Consider the following 18,600-nt stretch of genomic DNA (forward strand, 5'->3'; position numbering starts at 1 on the left):
CGCTATAAGAACAGCTGCTGTCACCCACATGAGTGTTTGTCCTCTGTGGAAGGAAGGACGAGGATGTTATGGTAATTATAATGAGACAATGGTTTGTATAATCACACACACACACACACACACACACACACACACACACACACACACACACACACACACACACACACACACACACACACACACACACAATTACCGGATATCCTACAACATCCATTCTGCAAGCCAGCATGCTTTTTTGGGGTAATCTGACCCACACTCCTCTGTGCATGCATCTATTTTTGTCATAACATTGTGCCTTGATGTTTGACCCTGTTACTTATTCTGTACATCTGTCGCAGTCCATGGCACTGGCTGCTTTCTCTCGGCAGCAGCTCATTCAATAATGTCAATGATTCCTTTTTTAAAAACTATTTATACTATATTTTAAAGAAATATGACTTATTGTACATTCAAGTTCAGTATGCTTCTTTTGAACGACTCTTCGAATCTTTAAATCAGGGTATAAAAGTCAGAAATGCAGCTTCTTATTCAAGCAGTGACTAAAAAAGTAATTGTAATGTTTTCCTTTACATGTTATCTTTATTCTTTATTTTGTGCAAAGAAGTAGAGCATGTGAAAATGTATTTTGTATTGGTGTTATGTTATTCAGTGTGGCATGGGGACACTTTCTATAACAATAAAACATAATTCATAAATTAATTCTTCTTTTAGGCATCACATTTTGGTTCATCAAACATTAGATAAAATCCATCTTTCCTCTCCTATCTCTCTTCACTTCAAAGAGTTTTCTTTGCGTGGGAGACAGATGTGATATTTGTGTGTATCTGAATTGGATTGTTTTTAAAGGTGCTCTAAAAATAAAGTTATTATTATTATTATTATTATTATTATTATTATTATTATTATTATTATTATTCTATAAACATCATATGTTGGCTCCTAAAACATTGTAGGAAATCAATTTTTTTTTCTCTCTTTTCTCTCATCACTTCAAAGGGTTTTCATAGCGTGTGCGGTGGACAGATGGTAATCAGAGACGTGTGCAGACTGTGGTATGTGATATGGGCCGATGGTTGAAACGCTGTCTGTCTGTCTGTGCTTTGTGTCAGTGTCTCTGGCTGGACTCCAGCAGCAGCAGCAGCAGCAGGGTGTGGTGGTGCTGATGGTGCAGCTGGCCTCATGCTGTCTGACCTATGACCTCACTATACCCCCCCCCCCTTCACTATATTCCCCCTCTCTCTCTCTGTTTCACTTTACTGCCTCTCTCTCTCTCTGTTTTACTCTATCCCCCTCTCTTTCTGTTTTACTCCATCCCTCTCTCTCTCTGTTTTACTCTATCCCCCTCTCTCTCTCTGTTTTACTCTATCCCCCTCTCTCTCTCTTTTTCATCCAATTCCCCCCTCTTTCTCTCTCTATTTCACCCTTTTAAATACTATATGGTTTCACCCTACTCCCCTACTCTCTCTCTCTGCTACACTTTCACCCTCTCCATGGCTGTTCAGTAAAAGCCCTACTAACACCCTCCCTCCTAAATACTCATCATATATAATACTACATAAACTTGACTACAGCTGGCCTCGCCCTGTCTGACCTATGCCCTCTCTACACCCCCCCCTCTGTTTTACTGTATCCCCCTCTCTCTCTCTCTCTGTTTCACCGTTTTAAATACTATATATGGTTTCACCCTACTCCCCCCCTCTCTCTCTGATACACACACTTTCTTTCTTTCAAAGGTTTTTTTATTAAATGTCAGTTGCAAAGAAATTGCAGCAAAATGGGTTACAACATTTTTTCCCCCGATCACACCCCACCCAACTATACACACACTTTCTAATGGGCCCCTTCACCCTCTCCATGTCTTTGCATTACAACTCAGTTTAAGGAGCTGACAGCGAGAGCTCTCTTTGATGCACACTTTAAAGGTGGAGACAGTGAATACAGTCTCTCTCCATGATCTCCTAACTGTCTGCACCCACTGTGTGTGCACTGAAATACAAAATCAGGTGTTAATACAGGATCTGTAAACTGGCATGTTGCTAGCTACGTTGGGCCCCTTTGTTTACATACCATTTTTCAGAGCCTAGAATTGTGTATTAATGCTGGATTTTCTGCTACTTGACGCAGAATTAAATGTAAAGTTATTTTCCAGCAAAAACAAAACGATTCATTTCATATTCTGAATCTGAATCTGAAATGATAGTCCAAACACCCAGGTAAATAGAACAGTAAAACACTTTTATTTGGCAACATAACAAACATATTTTAACAGACATTTCCTTTAAAACAAACAACATATAAAAGTGGAAAACGCACACAAACATATGTATCCTCACATCCTAGGGGTAAAATATACATTTCGAACCTTTAACATCTATCTCCCTGGACCTAAATCAATTCAACCAATCCAATATTTTCTGCTGTGTATCTGATTAAATAAGGTACACCAATAACATCAGAACATGACTGCATAGCATAGCATAGCATAGCATAGCATAGCATAGCATAGTATAACATAGTATAACATAGCATAAGGCTCAGTGCACTGCCTGACACTGCGAATTGGGTGCAGTGTAAAACGTGTGAAGACTGCAGGAATAAACAGCTGGCGAGTGTGAAACTTGATTCCCGCAGATCGGCAGCAGAAGTCAAGGCAGTGTCTCCCAAGAACAGGCAGACGGATATTGGTCTCACGGATATGGGGCCAAATATAAACTTTCTACCCACAGAACTCAGCCGTTTCTGGGTCTAAAACCATAATTATAAACCTATATAACTATTTCAACACCAGATCGATGCATTTTTTAAATTAACTTGAATCAATTTGCTTCCTTGAAATCGTGTTGTTATAGCTGTCAAACCAACGCACGCGAGCACACACACACACACACACACACACACACGCACACGCACGCGCACACACAGACACACACAGACACACACACACAGTCAAGTCCAATGTAGAGAACATGTAAAAACAACATGGATGCTGTGGGAATGTTTTCACAGAACTATTATTAAAGAAAATAATATGAGAATTTCCTCCTTTACATATTCTGCATAATTAAAACAACGGAATGCTCTAACTAAGTTTTCGGTACACAACACGTAACCGTAGCAGCAACCGGACAGCATTCACATAATGCAGTTAGTTTGGTTGGGTTTGGTTTATTCGGCCCGATTAGAATGATAAAAGTAGTAGTTTGATCAAAGTAAATGAGCTTCCAGTACATTATCTGTTGAAGCCTGCTGCTCTTAATGTATGTGAAGGCACAAGCCGTGAGACAGGCACTCTTGAGAGAACAATTCTTTTTTTATTACAGTGAGGTAATGCTGAAACCACCCCCCCCCCCCCAAAAAAAAATCCCATTTGATCGTAAAACTGTTGTTAAAGGTTTTTTCACTAAACGTCCAAGATCTCAAACGGAGATTTATAGCAGCAACGTAAATCGTGTATTTAATTTTTAATTTTTTTTTTAATTATAAAAAAAAAAAAAAATTTAAAGGCCTACTTCACCGGTTTGAATATGAAGGTGTATTGAATTCTGAGATCCGATGTAGTATAAATGTGCTCAGAATTCAATACACCTTCATATTCAAACTGGTGAAGTAGGCCTTTAAGAAATGAAGTCCAAAAACTCAACACAGCAAATTCTCTGAAACTTCTCTAGACGTATCTGGACATCGATCAAAAACTGGCTATTTTATTGCAACGTCGCCCCTCTTCCCCACACACCTCCTTCTCCCTATTTTCTCCTTTTAGAATCCATTGAGGCAGGAATCGAGATGTTGGTTGATTTTGGACTCCTGCACCTTTGTGAGGCACGCCGGGCACGTGACCATCACGGGAAGATCGGAGGGAGACGAAGAGAACGAGAGAGTTGAAAAAGAGTCCTGTATTCCTGTAGCGTTTAGCCCTGCAGTAGTAGGGGGCTGGACAGCTGCAGTTGAAGACAAAGATGTGATTGTTGCGCTTGCAGTTGCACTTGTTCGCTGCCCTGTCGGTGATTTTTCTACTTTATCGTTGGCTATTGTCCTTTGGAAAATATCAAAAATGGCTCCCGAGCTCTTGTCGCGTTCGTCCCATGGCCTTTTCCTCGATCCCTGACCACTTCCGCTACCGCTAGCAGCTCCCAACGTTTTACTGTCCCCGTTCGTAGGAGTGAAATACTTGGACAGTGTTGTTGGGTTAGCCGGGCTGCCTTTGGTTCCCGTGGACACCGCTGTAGAATTGTCCCAACTGCCGGATGTACTCGGACTAGATACGGAAGTTCTGGAATTGGAATTTGGAACATTGGTTTTGCTCCCTGTGTTTGAGGTAGTGGTGGAGGGCTGACCCAGTGGCTTCTTGAGGTCGTCCGTGCGGTTGAAAAGGTCTCCGATGGATCTCTGTTTGCCGTTGTTTGCGTCTTGGTTGCCTTGGCTACTGCTTCGGGGTTTGTGTATTCTCACTGGCGAGCCGTTGATGTTGACGAAAGCCCGGGTGTTGCCGACGGAGCGTTTTTTAGGCGGTTTCGGCCCCGTGGAGGTAGCTGTCCTGCTAGGCATTCCTTTGTTGTTTTGGTCCCAGCCGTAAAGTACAGGAGAGCCAAGGTTTCTAGCAGGAGATGAAGGGGGGAATAGCTTCTTGGGGCTGGGCGGAGGGCTTTTGATAACAGGTAAGAATGGTGTGTTTGATGGGGTGGAGGTAGTAGATTGGGATTTCCCTCCGAGTGTAAAGCCTTTGCCACTGAACGGGATCATGTTTCTGATGTCCTGCAGTCCAGAAGCTGAGAGAGAGAAAGAGAGAGAGAGAGAGAGAGAGAGAGAGAGAGAGAGAGAGAGAGAGAGAGAGAGAGAGAGAGAGAGAGAGAGAGAGAGAGAGAGAGAGAGAGAGGTAGAAATTGGAGTTAGTGGAACACAATTGAGATGTTATACAGTATATGATGAAATATTTTATCATGCTGCTATGCTGTGAAAGACTATTGAGGTGAGAAGTAGTAGGTTTGGGCAATTGGTTCTACTTTCAGATGCTATCAAGTGACTACATTTCGAAGGTGGAGATTGTGACGTCATTTCAAATCGATTTCTGACTTACAATACAACAGCCATCTGGACACCCCTAATCACCTATCCGATGTGTTTTTGACGGTAGCATACAGCTCACAATATCTTGAAAATGTAAAGCCATCACAGCAGATCAACAGCCAGGAACAAGCTTATCACCTGTAGACGTAGCTGAAGGTTTTGCGTTTGCTGGGGCCTTCTTCTCTAAGGTCTTCCCCTCTTTCTTCTCCTCTTTCTTGCCCTCTTTCTTCCCTTTCTTCCCGTAGCCCTCCGGTTCTTTGACCTTGGTGTATGTCCCTCCACACGTCCTGCTGTGCTGCTCCCACCAGGGGTCTAGGGAGGACGGGGCGCGGTTCATGGCTCTCTTCACGAAGCCAAAGTACGGCTTTCTGGTCTGGCACGGCCCGTTGCATTTCCACCAGTGGGTCCGGTACACGTCCACCTCATCGGTGAAGCTGTGGTAGATCTAGACGGGGAGACAGGGGAGGGGGGGGGGGGGGGGAGACAGGAGGGGGAGGGGGGGGGAGACAGAGAGGGGAAGGGGGGAGACAGAGGGGGGGGGGGGTTCAGAGTTAAGAGCGGTGTGTAATGGTTTAGCACTTCTTTGTGATAAATAAACACAGGCCACTAAACTAAGTCAAGAATATCTCTGTAACATTTATTTGACTAGGTTGGTCTCATTGAGAAGTAGCAGCAGTAGACAGTTACAACACCTTAAGTCAAAATACAAGTTAAAGGTGGAGTTAGCGATTCTGGAGAACGCTTGTTGTCAAAATCAGAATTTGTCCAAATCAGTGAATATCTCCTCACGATCTGCTACCTGTCTGTACTGTGTGTGCACCGAAAAAACATCCAGTGTTATTACACAGCCTAGGCTCTGTGAACCGGTATGTACACAAAGGGGGCCACAGCACCATAGCTAGCAACATACCCGTTTACAGAGTTTAAGCTGTGTATAAACGAAGTAGATCGTGAGGAGATTTTCACTGGTTTTGACAACAAGCATTCACTTACTCCACCTTTAACATAAGACGATATCAGCTAATTCGTAAACGGAGGATGGACCCACACACACACCCACCCCCACCCCCACCCCCACCCACACACACGTTAACAGTGGATGGACCTACAGATATCTTGGTGCCGGTGGCGTCGTTGATGCGGTTCATGTGTTTACAGAACTCAGGGCCGTGGCCGTCGCGGTCTCTGTTGTTCTGAGTCACAAACAGCAGCGCGTGGATCATCTCATGAAGGAGAGTCTGTGGGAACAAGGCAAGTTTATTTCTATATTACAATTCAGACACAAGGCCATTCAAAGTGCTTTACAGGGGCATGAAATACATCAAGATTTAAATACATGAAGCATAGAATAAACATTAGAAAAGCGAATGAAAAATATGAATATAACATTTAAATAACTTATTATAATTATAACCTTGTAAAATCTGCCTAATCAAAGGGACAATATTTCCCCATCACTCAACGATGGGGATTAAACCTGCAGTGTGTAGAATTTTGGGTTTTATTTCCTAGCAGATTTTGTAGAAAGTAATTATGATAGCCATAAGTACATTTAATTTAGTGCATAATCGCTGATTTTTTTTTTTAAATTATAATTTTTTCCCTTAGAAAGGGTCTCATATATGTCCATGTTTCTGCATATCTTGGACCAAGGCCTAGTGCCGCCATCTTGAAAGTGTCATAGTTGGAATGTCATCAGGTGCATTGTTTAAAATGTAGAATTGTTCTTGTCCTTGAAGGCCACTGTAGCTTCTGTTATTATTCGAAAGGGTTGGGGTTACCCAGGGAGTGTTGCATTCTAGAACTTTGTAGAACTTTCTTGATGATGTCATATTACACACTGCACCTTTAAGTGCGGAAGCCAAAATGTCTATTGACAATTTGACATGCATGAAAAACTCTATATGAAATTCTAGTGACAGAGAGAGAGAGGGATGATTACTTATATAAGAGGAATTCAAGGTGTATTTTACAAAATCTAGGTTCTCTACCCGTGCATTTATTCTTACATTCATGTATTAAGAATTGAATTCTTCTCTGAGTAAATGGGTTGCATATTTATTTATTTTATTTTTATTTTATTCCAGACAGAGAGAAAACGGTCCATAATACAATACAAAAACAGTAAAAAAGACAAACGACAATAAAAAAAGACTAAAAAAGACTCCAGCTGTCAGTTCCACACTACACAAAGAGTGTTCAGATACATACATTGATTGCCTTATAATAAGCTGTTAACTACTGTAAATGAAACACAACTGATATATAGTTGTCTGGTCTATTTTCAGTGTTATTCAGCGTAAGCCAGATCCGGCCATCTCACCTCCACCAGGTCTTTCCTGGGCCGGAGCTTCAGCAGAGGCTCACTGAGTCTGATGGAACACAGTCCACCTCGGCCCTCGTACGAACACACACCAGCACACCTAGGAGGAAAGCAGAAGAGACATTACAAACAGGACACACAGCCCTTTACAGTTTAAGGAATACTTCACCCATACGGAACCAGCGTGCTATCATTATAAAATCGCTATTATAATACAATTAATGAGGTTTTTCTTCCCTTCTTCAGTCTTCCCTTGGCCCAGCTGTCCTGTTAATCCTAACCCTACATTTTACCATGTGTGATGTCACACATGGGAACATGTAGTGTTAAGACAGTGAGACCATAAAACACTTTCTGACTTTTCTCAGGCTAGGATGAACCAATTTCTAAAAATGTTGAACATTTATACTACATAGGATCTGAGAGTTCAATACACCTTCATATTTCCACCGGTAAAGTAGAACTTTAACATCTGTCTTAAAAAGTTTACATCTGTAAATAAATAACGTCACATCTGTTTAGGGTTCACACAGAAGTTATAACTTTTTTCCATTTTTACAGTATTCTATTTAATTTACATGTATATATTAATATGTATTTATACACGCGCACACACACACACACACACACACACACACACACACACACACACACACACACACAATAAAAACCCATATTAAACACACTAACTGACTCACAGTGTCATTCTTGGGCTCCATTTCACCTCCACACCGCAAAGTTTCCCCCAGAAAAACGTTTCATTGAACTCCAGAAACATGGACCTGACGTCGGGGCTTGGGTCCAGCGTCTCCCACGAAGCATCGACGATAGACAGCGGTCTCTCCTGCCGGGGACTGGGCTTCAAATACGGGACAAGATCGCTGTCACTGTAGCCTCCCTCATCCCCAACCTCCACCTTTCGCTTCTTGCTAATTTGCTCAAAACCATCCTCAATGTTGTCTTGGAAACCGTTTGAGGAAAACAAGGAGGTCTCGTATTCGTTGTTAAACTGCTCCTGGAGCTGAATGGCGAGCAGAAAATCATCATCCATTTTTGATTTTTTACAGTGGAAAGATGCTTTAGCTTTGGTTGACGGTTATGCTAGTTTGTTAGCTAATATAGCTCCTAAAAAGGCTCTCAATTCACACGTGAAGTGACAGAATCACCGGAGCCAGAATAAAAACCTGCATAAAACCCCACCGATTAGAAAAATACTCGAGTTTGTGTCATATTATCAGTTAAAAACCGATAAAATCTTCATGTTGACTGGAGGTATTTGCCGGACCAAAGCTAGCGCCAACCGGCAGCCGTTGACGTGTCATGTGATCACAATGCAAAATGGGAATATCCGGTAATTTCAAAATAAAACTTTAAAAATAGAAAAAAATCATCTTGCGTCTATATGTTATTCAAAAATGAATGTATTATTAAAATAATAAACAATAATAATAAACCCTTTAATATTTTTCTCTTGTTGTGAAACTCACGTTCTGGTTTGATACCATACAATTGCATTCTGGGATTTGTAGTCCTCTTCATTCTGTTTTTCTGTTGTAGTTTAGTGAATGATACAATAGAAAATATCTATTGGAGTCCATTGTTTTTTTTTAAGAGCTGTTGTCATATTGCAGTTTGCAGTCCTTTGTTTATTTAAATTAAATATATATATATTTTTTTCGTTGACCAGCTGTTTTTTTTCAGGGTCTCGTGACGTACAGGGTGTCAACCAATTTACAACTTCCTGTTTGGGTTGAAACCGGAAATGAACCTTGAAGAACTGTCCCTCTCGTCTCCATCTCTGCATTTATCTCTGATATAACAACATTTTATCACACTTTAGCGAACACACAGACGACTGAAGATGTCGGAAACGGGTAACCGACTACGGAAGCTTTTAGAATCGCCCAATTTCGACCCCCAAAACTACGTGAAGCAGCTGTCACAACAATCCGACGGCGACAGAGATTTGCAAGAGCATCGGCAAAAGATCCAAAACTTGGCCGACGAGACAGCGCAAAACCTGAAGAAAAATGTCTACAAGAACTACAGGCAGTTTATCGAGACGGCGAAGGAGATCTCGTACTTGGAAAGCGAAATGTATCAACTCAGCCACATACTGACGGAACAGAAGAGTATTATGGAAAGCATAACGCAGTCACTACTGTCTGCGGACAAAGATGAGACGTCCAAAGAAATGCAGGCTGCCTTCCCCAAGGAGACAGAGGAGGTTAAACAGAGGACGCTCACCTCGCTGCTGGAGAAGGTAGGAGTCTAGTAGTGCTAGTAGTAGTAGGCTAATTTGTGTGATAATATGTGTGAGTCTTATGTTGTTTTTATGATGTTTGAGCCACACACACTGAAAGCAATTTTCTGTCTATATATGATGGACAATAAAGTTTTTTGAATTGAATATCTCCACACAACTGCTACCTATCTGTACCACTGCACTGAAAAACCCCCCAGTGTTAATACACAGCCTAGGCGCTGTAAAGGGGTATGTAAACAAAGGGGGCCCACCTTAGCCAACAACATGACCATTTACAGAGCCTAGGCTGTATATTAACAATGGATTTTTTTTCCAAACCAATTTTATTGTGTGCTTTATTTGTACTTCATCTGTGAGAAACTAGAGATCCCTGAATTTTAAAGTGTGTGTGTGTGTGTGTGTGTGTGTGTGTGTGTCTATCTATCTGTCTGTCTGTGTGTGTGTCTGTCTGTCTGTCTATCTATGTGTCTGTGTGTCTGTCTGTCTGTGTATGTGTGTGTGTGTGTCTGTGTGTGTGTCTGTCTGTCTGTCTATCTATGTGTCTGTCTGTCTGTCTGTCTGTCTGTCTGTCTGTCTGTCTCTCTGTCTGTCTGTCTGTCTCTCTGTCTGCCTGCCTGCCTCTCTGTCTCTCTTGCCTCTTACTAAACAGGTGGAGGGGGGTAAGAACATCATGGACGTCCCGGGTCGTCATCTGATCTACAACGGAGACCTGGTGGAGTACGACGTGGACAACATGTCTCCGGTGCAGAAGGTTCACGCCTTCCTGATGAACGACTGTCTGCTCATCTCCACCTGGCTGGCAAACCGCCGCGGGGCCGTCAAGTACAAGTACAACGCGCTGTACGACCTGGAGAGCTTCGCCGTGGTCAACGTCAAGGACAACCCGCCCATGAAGGACATGTTCAAAATACTCATGTTCCCCGAGAGCAGGATATTCCAGGTAGGGGGGGTTTAGTAGTAACAAACAATAATAAGCGGTTGCAAGTGGGCGGTTTGGGGCGACCGTGGCTCAGGTGGTTAAGCGGGTTGGCCAATGATCAAAGGGTTGGTGGTTCGATCCCTGCTCTGCCACCTGTGTCATGGTTGTTGTGTCCTTGGGCAAGACACTTCACCCACCTTGCCTCGTGTGAATGTGTATGACTGCTGTATGTTTGAGGTGGTGGTCGGAGGGGCCGTAGGCGCTGAATGGCAGCCACGCCTCCGTCAGTCTGCCCCAGGGCAGCTGTGGCTACTATCGTAGTTTACCACCACCAGTATGACTGTGTGTGAATGAATGGAACCTGGAACCCTGTAAAGCGTCTTTGAGTGCCTTGAAAAGCGCTATATAAATCCAATCCATTATTATTATTATTCATTATTATTATTAAGTGGTGTAGTGGTTAGAGCTCCTCCCCCCCCCCCCATTTCATCTCTGCCTGTCTGACGTATCGATAAAAAACATGAAAAAAAATGCAAAAAAAATATTTAAAAACAAACACACAAGAAGGACATGTTCAAGATCCTCATGTTCCCAGAGAGCAGGATATTCCAGGTAGGGGATGTCACAATATAAGTCAGCACCAAAATGTGATGGTACTAGTTTTTGCTACAGTACTGTACGTCTTCCCAGATGCTTACTAACTAACATCAGGCAACTAGTAGTAGTAAGTTATTTATTCAGTCATTAAAAAAAACAATAATTTAAAAACATATCACATTGCACGCTTATTCAACATCACAATAACGGATATACTATTAACGATAATAAGGGAGTGAATCTTTTTGAATCCCACTATTCAATTACGATTCTCGTGTCACGATTTGATCCTATTCCTGATTCAAAAACGATTCACGATTCAAAATCGCTTTCTGAATTCAGTCAAAGGTTCAGGCTCTACTCCAGTTCACTGTCTGCTAAAGAGGCATCGTGGCAAATTTATGGCATGAAAGCAAATTAAAAGTCCATGTCTTATCTTCATTTTCATTTCTATTCTTATGTTAAGTTTGTAATGCATGTGAGTCAACATCGCCAATGGCAGCAAAATATAAATATTGTACTGCGGCTGACACTGCGCTCTGACCCCCTCTGAAGTGTGGTAACTTGAGAGGGGAGATGAGAAAAGACAAATTTCAATCTAACCAACCATTGACTAATAAAGTAACTTAATTTATGGTGGAATTTCACTGTTATTGATATATTGACTTTTTAAAACGTCTGGTATCATCATGACATCACTTTATTCCAGGCGGAGAACAGCAAGATCAAGAAGGAATGGCTGGAGATCCTGGATGAGACCAAGAAGAACAAAGCGTCTAAAGACCGTCACAAGCCGGAGGAGGAGGTCCCCAAGTCCCCGGCCCGAGTCGAGTCTTCTACCAACCCTTTTGATGTAGAAGAAGAAGAGCCGGCCGACACAGAGGAGTGTGTGGATCTCAGTCTGGAGTGGATTCAAGAACTACCGGAAGACCTGGACGTTTGCATCGCTCAAAGGTAGTAAAGTTAATTCAAAGACCTACTTCACTGGTGGGAATATGAAGGTGTATTAAACTCTGAGATGCTGTGTAGTATAAATGTGCAAAGATTTTATAAATCGGTTCATCCTAGCCTGAGAAAAGGCAGAAAGAGTGTTTTATGGTCTCACCGTCTAACCCTACATTTTACCATGTGTGATGTCACACATGGTAAAATGTAGGGTTAGAAATGAACAGGACAGCTAGGCCAAGGGAAGACTGAGGAAAGCCATTCATGAATATCGTGCCCACTGCCATTTAAAAAAAATTGTAGTAGTCCAGATTGCGATTTTGACTACATTTATTTTCTTTTTTTAATGTTAATATTTTTCTGTTTCTGTTTTTTTTTAAATTTTTTTAAATTGTTTACATTTCTCATCATTGCCCTCCCCCCTCCTCACAGGGACTTTGAGGGGGCTGTGGACCTCCTGGACAAGCTGAACGAGTACCTGAAGGACCAGCCGGTCACCCCCAGAGTGAAGGAGCTGCGGGGGAAGACAGAGGAGAGAGTGAGACAGCTGACCGAGGTGCTGGTGTTTGAGCTGAGTCCAGGTCTGAATACTTTTCTATTTCCATTTTAACCTGTCATTTTAATTTTATTTAAATGTTCTATTTCTATTCATTTGCTTTTACATTTTTTATTTCTATTCATTCGCTGTTATAATGTGTATTATGTATTTTACTCTTGCCCCTGTAAAGCACTTTGAATGGCCTTGTGTCTGAATTGTGCTATATAAATAAACTTGCCTTGCCTTCCAGACCGCTCGCTCCGCGGTGGACCCAAAGCTACGAGGAGGGCCGTGTCCCAACTCATCAGACTGGGTACGTCTGGGTTTCAATAACACCTCACACACACACTTCTACACCTTTACTAGATAATCTTTCAATTTGTGATAGAAGTGTGAATATTGGCATGAGCAGTCTCAATGGGTCACTTGACAAGAAAATTGTCCGAGACAAAAAATAAATAAATAAAAATGTAACGAAAAAACCCAATACGTTTCTATGAGAAATTTTCAAATTCACAATTTCAAATGTCTCGGACAATTATCTTGTCACGTGAACCATGGAGACTGCTCATGCCAATGTTCACGCTTATATCATCAACTGAAAGATTCTGATGAAAATAAGACCTTAGCCGCTCCACTAACAAAGTGTTTTCCTGGTTAAAGGTGCAGTCAGTGATTCTGGAGAACGCTTGTTGTCAAAATCACGTTTTGTCAAAGTCAGTGACTATCTCCCCAAGATCTGCTAGCTGTCCGTACAGTGTGTGCGGCGTGTGCGCTGAAAAAATAAATCAATCTACTGTTTATACATTGAGCCTACCTGGCGCAATCATATGGACATGTACTACAAACAACCATTGTCAAATTTGTTAAAGTTAAACTGTCTTTTCCCTCTGTGTATTTCAGGCCAGTCCACCAAAGCCTGTGAGCTCTTCTTGAATAACCGAGCGTCGGCGGTGCACACGGCCATCCGCCAGCTGCGTATCGAGGGCGCCACGCTGCTCTACATCCACAAGCTGTGCAACATCTTCTTCACCAGCCTGCTGGAGACCGCCAAGGAGTTTGAGATGGACTTCGCCGGGAACACGGGATGCTACTCGGCCTTCGTGGTCTGGTCCCGCTCGGCTATCAGGATGTTTGTAGACGCTTTCAGCAAGCAGGTAGGGGCAGGAGAATAATAATAATATAATAATTATATCTTTATTTATATAGCACCTTTAAAAACAATGGTTTGCAAAGTGCTTTGGCATAAAATACATAGGAGCAAGTGTATAAAAATGTGAGAAGACTATTAGGATGTTTGTGGATGCTTTCAGCAAGCAAGTAGGGTCTACCATATTAGACTTTTACATAGAACATATCTGCCTGGTTAGAATAGTATGGAGACAATATGGAGTGATATGTCTCAAGTATACATATTTGGTTTCTTTGTCTTGAATGAAAAAAATGAAGTGAATTAATTTGTTTATCAATAGGATGTTTGTAGACGCATTCAGCAATCAGGTAGGGGCAGGAGAAGACTGGGATATTAGACTTTTACATAGAAGAAATTCTGCGTAGTTAGAATAGTATGACAACTAGAGGGTGTGATGTGTCTATTAGAAGCCTATGTATGTATAAACATTAGGTTGGGTTTCTTTGTCTTGAATGAAATGAATGAACAAATGAAATCTTCATATTGAACGATTAAAAAAAAAAAAGAACATTTAAAAAAAAAAGAAAATTAAAAATGGAAAAAAATGTGAACACTTGACCAGTTCGAAAAGGGGTCGAACAAACTCAAGTCTCCTATAAACACACTCTATAAAACAAGTATTTATACTTAATGCACTGTACTATCCTGTATCTACACTCTGTCTTCTTGAGTTGTTTGATAGTTTGGATATCATAATTCTAATTCCACACTTCTGTGCCTATCAAAAATATACTATATATATATTTGTAAAAAATAAAAATAAACCCGCACAATTCCATTATATGTTCTCCTTCTCTGCCCGCTCCAGGTGTTTGACAGTAAGGAGAGCCTGTCCACAGCAGCAGAGTGTGTTAAAGTGGCTAAAGAACACTGCCAGCAGCTGACAGAGATCGGCCTGGACCTGACCTTCACCCTCCAGTCTCTGCTGGTGAAGGACGTGGAAGCCGCTCTGCTGGGATACAAGGACGTCATCATGGAAGCCACCAAGCACCGCAACTCTGAGGAGATGTGGAGGAGGATGAACCTCATGACGCCAGAGGCCCTCACCAAACTCAAGGTGGGGGTGGATTTTATCTAGTTTTATTTATTTTTTTATTTTATTTTAATGTTCTGGTTCTCATTGCTCAATTTAGATTTCCGTGACCTTCAACTTAAAGAACAAATAAAGTTAATGACGTTTAGACCACCTTCAGCGAAAACAATGATATTTTTATGGTTATTACTAATTCCTTCGCCCGGGTACAATTTTACCAGGCAGATCGGAACATCCTGTGTTTATGAAGGCTCCTAAATCTAAGTCTATGTTGCTTCGTTCCTTCTATCGTCATATGACCATTATTAATCTGACTTAGTCACATATAAATACATCACTAGATCTAGATGCATCCTGTGGTCTCTCTTTCACTCTCTCCTTTGCTCCTAAAAAAAATGCAAATTCTAGTGCGCACTGTGCAGCAAACAAATGTTTAAACCTCCACAAAAAACCTCCTGTGAAACAACTGTTAGGTTTCATCACCATATTAATCTTCCCCCCTCCCCCCCCCGCAGGACGAGATGCGTGGCTGTGGCGTGGGCAGCTTTGATCAGTACACGGGAGACGACTGCTGGGTCAACCTGAGCTACACCATCGTGGCCTTCACCAAGCAGATGATGAGCTTCCTGGAAGAAGGTATGGCTGCTGTAAAATCTCTTTGAGCATCTGGAAAAGAGCTATATAAATCCAATGTTTTATTATTATAATTATTAATATTATTATAAGGTGTGGAAGAAATGACCACCCTGCTCAGAGTAATGCCAGGGTCTTGTCTGAGTTGTATACTCAAAATGAGCTAGTGATCTTGTTCACCTTTTCACCTTGAAGGTCTTTATTTCTCAAGTGACCCGCTATACATTATCCCCCTTATTACACCAATCATAACCATTTAATCCACCCAAAGGGCTGAAGCTGCGATTTCAACTCCTATGTCAGAAATAACTGCTTCTGTATTATGTTGTAGTGCTGCCTTCTTGGCCAGGTCACTCTTGGAAAATAGATTTTAATTTCAATTTGTTTTTTTTACCTGGTTAAATAAAGGATATTGATTGAGAGGGAATACACAACACATTATTATAGATAAAGAATAAAAGGAGTAGTAAAATCAAACTAACCAATATATCACAATGTTCTTCCCCTTAAAGGCCTGAAGCTGTGTTTCCCCGAGCTAACAGCGGGCATTATCGATAAATAACTGCCTGTAGAATGCTGTTATCAACCAATCAAAACACAGCATTTTATCAGTGCCCTGTAATAAAATCAAACTAACCAATACAGCCATTTCTTCCACCCCAAAGGTCTGAAGCTGTATTTCCCCGAGCTCCACATGGTGTTTGTGGAGACATTAACCATGTAATATGTTGTAGTGCTACTTTCTTGGCCAGGTCACTCCAGGCATATAAATTTCAATCTACAATTTTTACCCGGCTAAATTAAGGATACTGTTTGAGAGGGAATACACAATGGATTAATATAAAGAAAGAATAAAATGAAAGAAATTGTAAAATCAAACTAACCAATATACCAAACTGTCTCCCTTTAGGTCTGAAGCTGTATTTCCCCGAGCTTCACATGGTGTTTCTGGAGAGCCTGCGTGAGATCATCCTGGTTGCCGTGCAACACGTTGACTACAGCCTGCGCTGCGAGCAGGAACCAGAGAAGAAGAGTTTCATCCTCCAGAACGCCTCCTTCCTCCACGACACCGTGCTGCCCGTGGTGGAGAGACGCTTTGAGGAAGGGGTCGGGAAACCTGCCAAACAACTCCAGGACCTCCGGAAGAGCACAAGGCCTGTCAGAGTCAACCCCGAGAGCACCACCTCTGTAGTCTGAGAATGAAATGACGATTTTTTTTGGCTATAATGAAGTCTATACAAGAAAAAACACTTTAAAGGTGCTGTCAGTGATTCTGGAGAACGCTTGTTGTCAAAAATCAACTTTAGTCAAAAATCAGCAAAGAATACATAGCTAAAGATCTGTGAATGGGCCGGTTGCTAACTACGGTGGGCCCCCTTTTGATGACATACTAGTTAACGGAGCCGGGGATGGGTATGAACACCATTACAGGTCGTTGATCTTTGAGGTTTGAGGAGGGGGTCGGAATACCAGCCAAACAGCCCCAGGACCTCAGGAAGAGCACAAGGCCTGTTAGAGTCAACCCTGAGAGCACCACCTCTGTAGTCTGAGAATGAAATGGACTGTTGTGGTTACATCACGTGTAGTCAAAAAAATCAGTGAATATCTCAAGATTCTGCTACCTGTCCGTGCTGTGTGTGTGTGCACATCTGTAGTCCGAGAAGGAAATGACTCTTTTTTTGGCTATGATGAAGTTTACGAGAGGCAAAAAAAACACTTTAAAGGTGTAGTCAGTGAATCTGGAGAATTGTTGTCAAAATCACTTTTTGTCTCCTTATGATCAGATACCTGCACGTACTGTGTGTGCAGTGTTTATACAATGCCTAGGCTCTGTAAACTGGTATATAAACAAAGGGTATGTAAGCCAACGTAGCTAGCAACATCCCCGTTTACAGAGCCTAGGCTGTGTATGAACACCAGATTTTTTTTCAGGGCACAAGGACAAGTAGCTGATCTAGACGTGTTATTGACTGATTTTGCCAAAAAGTGGTTTTGACAACAAGCGTTCTCCAGAATCACTGACTCTAATAATGAATCAAGTCTACGACGGACAAAAAATAAACTTAGATGTCCTTTTACTCACTGTCCTGGCAATTTCAACTCTAATTTTAGAAATAACCTCTGTCTAGACAAAGGTTTTTTGATTGCAGGAAAATAAATGACAGGATGCAATATGGAGGACCACCGAACAATATACCTGGAAATAGGTTAAAAGCTACTTTGCACCTGAATTTTGACCACCTCATAAAAATGGCAACACACACACACACACACACGCACACACACACACACACACACACACACACACACACACACACACACACACACACACACACACACACACACACACACACTTATATTGTTTTTTTATATTGACATGTTCCTTTTTCCATGTCAGGGTCATGGAAATGTGGAATTCAGTTGTGCACGCCATGCTGTAGTCTTTGAAATTCAATTAGAAAATGTATCACATACATTGACAACAATATGATCGTAATGGAAGTGTGGTGTCACATTGAAAAGCTTATGTTTGTGAGGTTCAACACTTTGGAGATAAAGATATGTTATGTAAGCTCACCCAGCTTTGATTTTGAAGGCAACTGGAAAGTTATGACACACTAATATTCAAGCATACGAGGATTTCAAAAAGGGATGACTGTAATAAAAATGCACTGCTTAATGTAAATGTTCACTGTTATATAAATAAAATGTGTTTAAGAAAAGCACCTGACATTGAATAAAAATCATAATGCACAAGCATAATCCTGGTTTTTAATTTGATTTATGTGGAAGGTTTTTTGGGGATGCTTGTACCAGACATGGGGGACTCGAGTCACATGACTTGACTCGAGTCAGACTCGAGTCGCAAATTTGAGGACTTGAGACTTGCTTGACTAACACTGATAAAAGACTCGACTTGACTTAGACTTGGTCTTCATGACTTGAGACTTGACTTAGACTTGAGACGGATGACTCGAAATGACTTGAATTTTTAAAAGTTAGATTACGTTAGAAATTATGTTTTATTTTGAAACATGATCGGGTCATTTTACAGTGCAATGCATGCAGCGCGCTGCACGGACAAACAGC

General features: G+C 41.6%; 2 protein-coding genes across 2 annotated transcripts; one reads left to right on the plus strand and one right to left on the minus strand.

Annotated features, from left to right (window-relative positions):
* Positions 1–3,515: 3,515 nt before the first annotated feature.
* Positions 3,516–8,640, minus strand: sprtn (SprT-like N-terminal domain). Its single transcript, XM_080048417.1, has 5 exons — positions 8,086–8,640; positions 7,388–7,487; positions 6,174–6,302; positions 5,203–5,509; positions 3,516–4,766 (listed from the first exon to the last, which is right to left on the minus strand). Exons 1-5 carry the CDS (start codon positions 8,436–8,438, stop codon positions 3,757–3,759), a joined length of 1,899 nt encoding a protein of 632 aa, XP_079904543.1. The 5' UTR covers positions 8,439–8,640; the 3' UTR covers positions 3,516–3,756.
* Positions 8,641–9,150: 510 nt separating this feature from the next.
* Positions 9,151–18,232, plus strand: exoc8 (exocyst complex component 8). The gene is made up of 9 exons (XM_080047743.1): positions 9,151–9,650; positions 10,303–10,593; positions 11,879–12,123; positions 12,547–12,695; positions 12,903–12,965; positions 13,556–13,809; positions 14,653–14,901; positions 15,393–15,513; positions 16,421–18,232. The coding sequence occupies exons 1-9, from the start codon at positions 9,249–9,251 to the stop codon at positions 16,705–16,707; spliced, it is 2,061 nt and encodes a 686-aa protein (XP_079903869.1). The 5' UTR covers positions 9,151–9,248; the 3' UTR covers positions 16,708–18,232.
* The last annotated feature ends 368 nt before the right edge of the window (positions 18,233–18,600 follow it).

This window comes from Ammodytes marinus (assembly GCF_949987685.1).
Source record: "Ammodytes marinus genome assembly, chromosome: 19".
Taxonomy (NCBI): Eukaryota; Metazoa; Chordata; class Actinopteri; order Uranoscopiformes; family Ammodytidae; genus Ammodytes; species Ammodytes marinus.

Coding starts and splice junctions, on each gene's coding strand:
- sprtn (XM_080048417.1), bottom strand. CDS start 8,438: ATGGATGATGATTTTCTGCTCGCCATTCAGCTCCAGGAGCAGTTTAAC. Junction 7,488..8,085: donor TGGAGCCCAAGAATGACACT/GTGAGTCAGTTA, acceptor CTTTCCTCCTAG/GTGTGCTGGTGTGTGTTCGT. Junction 5,510..6,173: donor CCACCGGCACCAAGATATCT/GTAGGTCCATCC, acceptor CTCCCCGTCTAG/ATCTACCACAGCTTCACCGA.
- exoc8 (XM_080047743.1), top strand. CDS start 9,249: ATGTCGGAAACGGGTAACCGACTACGGAAGCTTTTAGAATCGCCCAAT. Junction 12,696..12,902: donor GGTGTTTGAGCTGAGTCCAG/GTCTGAATACTT, acceptor CTTGCCTTCCAG/ACCGCTCGCTCCGCGGTGGA. Junction 15,514..16,420: donor GATGAGCTTCCTGGAAGAAG/GTATGGCTGCTG, acceptor GTCTCCCTTTAG/GTCTGAAGCTGTATTTCCCC.